At 45.3% G+C, this 8,162-nt stretch overlaps 1 protein-coding gene across 1 annotated transcript in view; it reads left to right on the forward strand.

The window, feature by feature from the left end:
• Window positions 1–6,965, forward strand: part of ATP10A (ATPase phospholipid transporting 10A (putative)) — a 208,385-nt gene extending 201,420 nt beyond the window's left edge. The window contains exons 20-21 of the mRNA XM_070750946.1: window positions 5,181–5,368; window positions 6,097–6,965. Coding sequence (XP_070607047.1) covers window positions 5,181–5,368; window positions 6,097–6,787 — 879 coding nt within the window. The 3' untranslated portion in view covers window positions 6,788–6,965. The remainder of the gene's footprint in view (window positions 1–5,180; window positions 5,369–6,096) is intronic.
• Window positions 6,966–8,162: the final 1,197 nt, after the last annotated feature.

Here is an 8,162-nt window from a genome sequence, read left to right on the forward strand (position 1 = left end):
TTCAGGCAAAGCATCAAGCGCCCATGGCAGCAGCCTGCAGCAGCTCAAGGCCCTTCGGTCATCGAAAGGAAGTTTTATACTTTAGATGATGACATGGAAAAGCTGCTAGAATTTCCGCCCATAGACCAGCCGGTAATGACTTTGATATCTAAGGCCTTGGTACCATCTGAAACGGGCGACAGCTTGAAACCAGAGGATAGAAAGGCGGAAATTTTACTCAGAAAATCCCATCAAATGGCAAGCTGGGCATTTAGGGCGGCGACCTCAGCTTCATTTTTCAATAGGGCCTCCATAATGTGGTTGCAGGAGGTGCAAGCCCGCCTATCTCCAGACGAAGGTCGCTTACGGCAGGACCTCAGTAAATTATTGGCAGCTGCGCAGTTTTCAGCGGATGCAACTCTCCATGCCGCAAAGTTTTCGGCCAGAGGGATGGCGGCGTCACTTGCATCCAGACGCCTCCTTTGGCTGAGGAGCTGGCCAGCGGACCTAAAGTCCAAGTGGAACCTGGCATCTTCTCCATACCAAGGGGAGAAGCTCTTTGGGGAGGCCTTGGACCCTGTCCTCATTGAGGATAAGGACAAACGTAAGACCCTCCCCAGAGCATACCGGCGCCAGGAGCGTAGACCCAATCCTTACGCTCGCCGTCAGCCCTTTCGTTGGGATTCCTCTTCCTCGGCTAGTCAGACTAATAGGTCATACCCCCAAAATCAGTATGGCCAACCCACCTTTAGAGGGGACCGAGCGGCCTTTCAGGATAGGCCCAGAGGATACCAGCAGTCAAGGCGTCCTTTTAGAGGGAACCAACGTGGCTTCAGGCGCACAAAATGACTTGGCTCCCTTACAGCCCATAGGAGGCAAACTTCAACGCTTCAGTGCCTCCTGGAGGATTACCTCCACCGACAAATGGGCAAGGGCCACAATATCAAGAGGACTGCGCCTGGAGTTCTTGCAGCCCCCGCCAAACCGGTTTGTCACCTGTCCGCTAACGCGAGACCCACTCAAGAGGCGTCATCTTCAACTGGAGATAACGCACCTTCTCAACATACAAGCAATAGAGAAGGTGCCCGAACATGCCAAGGGCACGGGATTTTATTCCGTTGTGTTCCTGGTGCCGAAGTCTTCGGGGGGGTTCAGGATGATATTAAACCTAAAGCTCCTGAATACCTTCATTCGGTATCGCAGATTTCGCATGCACTCCCTGCAGTCGATTTTGGCCTCTGTTCGGCACAACGATTTTCTCACTTCTATCGACCTCAAAGAGGCTTATCTGCATGTTCCGGTTTGGCCAGCTCATCGTCGGTACCTCAGGTTTTGTCTCAACGGGGTCCACTACCAGTACCGTGCCATGCCGTTCGGCCTATCTTCGGCTCCCCGTACTTTTACGAAGCTGATGGACATTCTGACAGCACATCTAAGGGCCCAGTCCATAAGAGTTATGGCATACTTGGACGACATAATCGTTCTGTCCAAGTCTATGGCCCAAGCGCAACACCATCTGGCGCTCACACGGGAAACTCTGGAAAGGCACGGGTACACGGTCAACGTGGAGAAGAGCCATCTTCATCCCACCACATCAATCCAACACCTCGGCTCCATCATAGACACCGCAGAGGACACGGTCTCGCTAACACCAGAGAGGGTCCTCAATATACGGAGATTGGTAACCAGCCTTCGTCGACAAAGGCAAATACCGTTGGCGACATTGTCCAAGGTACTAGGGACTATGGTCTCAGCCATAGGGATTGTGCCTTGGGCTCGCCATCATATGAGGGGCCTCCAATGGTTTCTTCTTCCGGCCCAGAGGGACAAGGTGAGTCACTCCCATCGAAAGGTGCGACTCCCAGCTTCAGTCAAGCAGTCGCTGGCATGGTGGTTGTCCCCAGCTTTGATCCAGGGTTCTCCTCTTCGCAGCCACGAGCGTGTGATCATCACAACAGACGCGAGCTTGTCGGGCTGGGGCGCTCATATGGGGCCTCATATAGCTCAGGGCCTGTGGTCTCAGGAGGACTTAACCCAGGTCAATATCAACGTTCTCGAACTCAGAGCGGTGTTCTTAGCCCTTCAGGCCTTCGCTCCCTGGGTTCAGGACAGGCATGTCCTGGTTCTGACGGACAACGTGGCCACAAAAGCCCACCTCAACCATCAAGGAGGTACCAGGTCTCATCGCCTCATGGCTCAAGCGACGGACCTCTTCGATTGGGCCGAATCTCATCTGGCCTCTCTGACGGCGGAGCATATTGCCGGGACAAGCAATGTGCAGGCGGACTGGCTGAGCAGGTCCACTCTGGATCCTTCGGAGTGGCAGCTGGACCCTGCACTCTTCAAGCAGATAGTGCTACGATTTGGTCTTCCATTGGTGGACCTGTTCGCCACCCCAGCAAACACCCAATTACAGAGGTTTTTCTCCCGGTTTCCGACGCCAGGGGCGGAAGGGGTCAACGCCCTATGGTCACCATGGCCCCAGGGGTTACTGTATGCCTTTCCCCCCACGTGTCTTATTCAAAGAATATTAGACAAGACAATTCGGGAGGGGGTGGAAATGATCTTAGTGGCTCCATATTGGCCGAGACGGCCTTGGTTTGCAGACCTAGTAGCCCTGTCGGTGTCTCCCCCGTGGAGGATTCCGGACTCCGAGGTAGTGTTGCTTCAGGGGTCAGTTTGCCATCCGGACCCTCAGTGGTTCAAACTGACCGCCTGGCACTTGAAAGGGCGGGTCTGAGACAGCAAGCCTTGCCAGACGAGGTTATATCCACCATTCAGGCAGCACGTCGCCCTTCAACGGTAAGACTCTACCAGGCCACTTGGGCGGCCTTCTGTAAGTTTTGTTTGGATCACCACCTTAATCCGGGGGAGGCTTCGGTTGTGTCAATCTTACGATTCCTACAGTCAGGTATAGAGAAAGGGTTAGCCCCGAATACCTTGAAAAGGCATTTAGCTGCTCTGGCAACCATCATCCGGGTACCCCATGCTCGCTCCCTCGCACAAGATCCTTGGATTAGGGATTTTATTAAGGGCGCGATTAACACTCATGCGCCTCCAGTACACAGATTCCCGACGTGGGACCTTTCCCTGGTACTCAAGGCGTTGACAGCCCCTCCTTTCGAGCCGATGAGAACTATTCCAGTACGATTGCTCTCCTTAAAGACTGCCTTTTTAGTGGCAATTACGTCGGCACGCAGAGTGTCGGAGCTGTCGGCCCTGTCTACGCGTGCAGATTTATGTGTATTCCACCCTGATCGGGTAGTTTTGAGGTTAGACCCTACATTTATCCCCAAGGTCAACTCTGGGTTTCATAGGGCTCAAGAGTTAGTGTTGCCGGACTTTTGCACACATGGACAGCACCCTCTCGAGCTGAGATGGCACAAGGTAGATGTTCGGAGGGCCTTGAAAATCTACATCAGACGGACTGGACATTTCAGGAAATCTGAGCGACTGTTTGTGTCCTTTGGTCAGCGATCAATGGGTCTGGCAGTGTCAGCTAGATCCATCAGTCGCTGGCTGAAAGACTGTATTGAGGAGGCTTACAAAGCCCGGTCTCAAGTACCACCAACCGGGGTAACAGCGCATTCCACTAGAAGTGCAGCCACTTCAGTGGCTTGGAGGACTCAGGCGTCCATAGAGGACATTTGCAGGGCGGCTACGTGGGCGTCTCCTACCACCTTTATACGCCATTACAAACTGGACTCAGCGGCTTCGGCGGAAGCTTCGTTTGGGAGACGGGTTTTGCAGCAAGTGTGTTCAACTCCTGCGACCGTAGCTCAGCCTTTTCCCTCCCATGGGCAGTAATCTTTGGCATATCCCATGTTGGACTCTCCTTCCAGATGCAGTGGAGAAGAACCGTTGTACATACCTGAACGGTCTTCTCGATGCACTGGAAGGAGAGTCCAAACCCACCCGGCATGGTTGTTTCGCCAGGTCGCTGGAGTTTGGGGATTCAAGTTACACAGTTATGAGGTTATATGGTTATTGTTCAATAAACAGGTTATCCTTAAACTGGTTTCGTTTTTAAAACTGAGGTATTGGGGGCTGCTGAGGGGCGGTGACTACCTCATATTTAAATATTTAAATTAACTCAGTCTCTACCAATAAGATTGGTGAATTACCCCATGTTGGACTCTCCTTCCAGTGCATCGAGAAGACCGTTCAGGTATGTACAACGGTTCTTCCATACAAAGCCAATAAGGAGGACACCTGATATGCCTCTGATAAGATTTTACAAAGTAATATTTGGGGCATTGCAAGAAGGATTACCTCCAACTTCCTGCTCTTCAATCACTCATAAGGACAGCAACCTAATCTCTTAGATTCTACCTGGACGAGATGGACTCTTGAAAAGCTCAGAAACAAGCCATCTAAGTTTGGATAGGATATCACTAGTACTTGGAATTGGACGCAGTTCCATATATTTGTCTATATATAATTTTGCTATTGCCCATATTTTTGTAAATACTGTAAATATTAGTATAAACCTTTTTTTTTAACTTAACACAAAGACAATTTCGAACAGTGTGGTTTTGTCACATATTCTCTTTTTTAAAGTTCAGGAGGTTTCATTTAGATAAGTTTATATAATAACCCAGATCAATTGTTTCACCATCCCTACTGACATCAACACATTATTGTTCTTCAGCCTCTCAATTTAAGCCACATTGACAAACTGTCAGAGAGAGATTTTAAAAAGAAAGAAAGAAATGTTCTATTAGGTGCTGATATTTGCCAAATCCACACATCCAAAGTGAGTCTACCCATGACTAGATTGTGGTGATATTGCAGGAATCATCCAAAGTGAGATACTGGTTAAGTAGTGCCTTGTAGCAAAGCAGGCATGAATGTTCATTTGCTCAAAGAGGTTTTTTCTCTGAGGTGGTATCTACTAACCTACTTGATCTTGAAAATCCTCCTACAATAGAAATCTCCAGTTTGGCAAAACCAAAAATTTCACCAATTTCATTGTGGTTACAAAACTTTTGCTGAATTAGGAAAACCCCTACTCAGATTTCCTTACATTTATGTCTTGATGTACAGTAGATTTCAATCTTAGTGTATGAATATTTCCCCTTGAACTTACTCCATCCTTTTGAACCTTTTAGGAAGGTACAAATTTTTGATTTTGTCTTAACACACATTGCCAGTAAGGTACAGAATTGCAAAATAATTTTGAATATGTTTTTTTTTTCCAGACCTGGTTAAATTTGTCATCATGCAGCTTCAGCATTGCTTTATTCTTCTTTGTGGCGCTCATTTACAACATTTCTTGCCCAATATGCTATCCTCCATCAAACCCCTACTGGACTATGGAGAAGCTGATGGGAGAACCAATGTTTTATCTGACTTGTCTTATTTCACCTGTTGTGGCTTTGCTTCCTAGGTATATCTCTCTTTTTTCTTGTGGGTATCACTTAGAGAGTTAACTTTATAGCATTTTTTCCTTTTCTACATATTGTTTGAGAGCAATATTCCTGTGGAGGAAGAATGTGCATATGCTGCAATAATCAGAATGTAGAGGTGACAAAGCCACATAAATCAGTGACTTTATTTTTCCTGCCACTAGCCATAATAAATATGGAAAGTGAACATCAAGTAAAGCACAGCAAAAAGATATGCTGACAAGTAAAAGTCTCCTTGAACAGACTCATTACAGAACTTATCCAGAGATCTAGGGGAGTTGCCAGCAGAAGAGAGCAGTGTATTTGCAACTCATTCCCATGAACCTGAACCCAGGAGGGTAAGACCAAAATTAACAGGGAACGGGTTTACAGAGTAAGGAAAATTACATTGATGAAGATATTCAGGGATATGAGGAACGTGAAGCATTTTTAAAGTCCAGAACAACAAATTGTTCTTAGAAGTAGTTTAGACAGTTCCCCCCCCCCAATTCACTGAATCTTAAGAAGCAGAGGAAGTACAGTAGAATTGAACTTGAAAGATGTTATTGTTATAACCAAGTTTAATAAAGCCTTCAGGTAGAGTTGATTCCCTAGGCTGCTTTGCCTAATGGCACTGACAGCAATCATCCCTGTTATATTATTCAGGTTTAAATTGACACAGTCTTCTTTTGATGCGTTCATTTTTAATTCTTTCACTTCTCTCCATCAGATTTCTGTACAGAATATTTCAAGGCACACTTTTCCCAACCCAGCTTCAACTTGGACGCCAGTTGTCCAGACTGCCTCCAGGCTCCCACAATCAGCTTTTAAACAAGTGGGCCAGCAAAAGGGACACCAACTCCCAAATTTATCAAAATACTGGTTATTTTCCTGAAAGCCCATGTTTCATTACCAGTGGCTTTTGTAACCACAATAACCCAACAGAATTGTCTCAACAAAAAGAGGAGCTATCTCAGATGCCAAAACCAGAAAGTTCAACAGATTTAAATACCATTGTTTCTCCTCTTGGTGCTCAATTATGTGATGAAAATGGACATCTTTCAGTAGCTGATGATAAAGGTGAACCATCTTTGGGTTTTCAAAAAAATGCTTTTGATCTAGAGCCCACTTTGGTGAATGTCGATGACCCAGTACAATGGAGTTCAAGAGCAGATGGGTCAGATTTCAGTTTGTTCAACTGGTTTTCATCAACTATGTTGTTTAAGAACATCAGAAGTGATCTGCCATCGTTTTCAGGCAGTTTACGGAACAGAAGGCATGACAGTATAACTTTGTGTAGCTGTCATTCTCAGGACTTCAAAGACTTGACAGAGCAGAACTCTTCCTGTGTTCAGGAACAAGCAAAAACTTCTTCAGGGGACTGCTTGAAAACTGAATCTCTTGAAACAACCATTTTATGACATTGGCATTGCAGAATATATATATTTTTATTTGCACAAAAAAGGCTAGCATGCTCTTTTTCTAAGGATGAAAAGGCATTCAAGGTACATAGTTTTATTATGGAAGAAAATCTAAGCAAGTATGTTGAAAATTTAAAAAAACCTTGTATACAAATAAAGATACCTATATATGTATGTATTTATTTTTCATCTCATTTTGTACAAATGCAATAATTTTATTTGTACAGGTAATTCTCGACTTGCAACAGTCTGTTTAGTGACTGCTCAAAGTTACAACAGGACTGAAAAAGTGACTTATGAACATTTTTCACACATGATCTTTGCAGCATTCCCATGGCATGTGATCAGAATTTGTATGCTTGGCAACTGGTTCATATTTATGACAGTTTCAGGATCTTGAGGTTATCATGAGCTTTTGAGACCTTCTGACAAACAGAGTAAACGGGGAAACCACATTCACTTAACAACCGCCGTATCAACTTAACTGCAATGATTTACTTAAGAACTATGGATGAAAAAGATAGTAACATGGCAAAACTAACTTTACAAGTGTCTCAGTAACATAAATTTTGGGGTCAATTTGGTCATAAGTCAAAAACTACCTGCATTGGTCCTTTCATTATCTCATTAACTATTGGATCAATTTTGATTGATTTGGGGAGATTAAATGCCACCCTTATTTGATAAAGACATGCTCCTTAGATTTATCCAAATGAAGGAGTTGGGAAGGGGAGAGGGAAAGTATGTACTGAAGCCAGTTGCTGAGACATTTTAGTGTTAGTGAACTGCTTTTAGTGAAATAAGTAGTAACATGCCTGGGAAATGATGAGAATGTTTGTGACCTGTTCACAAAATAATGGTTCAAAAATCTCACATAGAATATTTGGGTCTAAAATGGGTGGACTTCACATGCCTATGTGTTGTAAAGGGGCCATAGTTGCAAACTTCGGTCTAGAACCATAATTCTAGACCGCATAGTTGAAGACCTGTGGACTTCACATGTCCATACAGTGTAAAGGGGCCATAGTTGCAAACCTCGGTCTAGAACCGTGGTTCCCAACCTTTTTTTGGCCATGCCCCACCTAAGCATCTCTAAATCCTGAGGCCTCTTCCCCACCACCACTACATATAATTCTTATTATTCAAAAAGTGAACTACTCATGCGGAAGAAGCTTAAAAGGCCATTAACTAGGTTTAATCAAGGTTCTAATTGCCCCCCTGTGGCGTTGGCCCCACGCTGGGAACCAGGGGTCTAGAATGAAAAGTAGACTACATTTCACAGTATCAAAGGAGATTATGTTTCAATGGGGTTGCATAATCTCTTCAAACTCGGCTGTAACTCCCAAAGCCCTTCTAAAATTTGCTACTATACTGC

Source organism: Erythrolamprus reginae, chromosome 4, assembly GCF_031021105.1.
Source record: "Erythrolamprus reginae isolate rEryReg1 chromosome 4, rEryReg1.hap1, whole genome shotgun sequence".
NCBI lineage: Eukaryota > Metazoa > Chordata > Lepidosauria > Squamata > Dipsadidae > Erythrolamprus > Erythrolamprus reginae.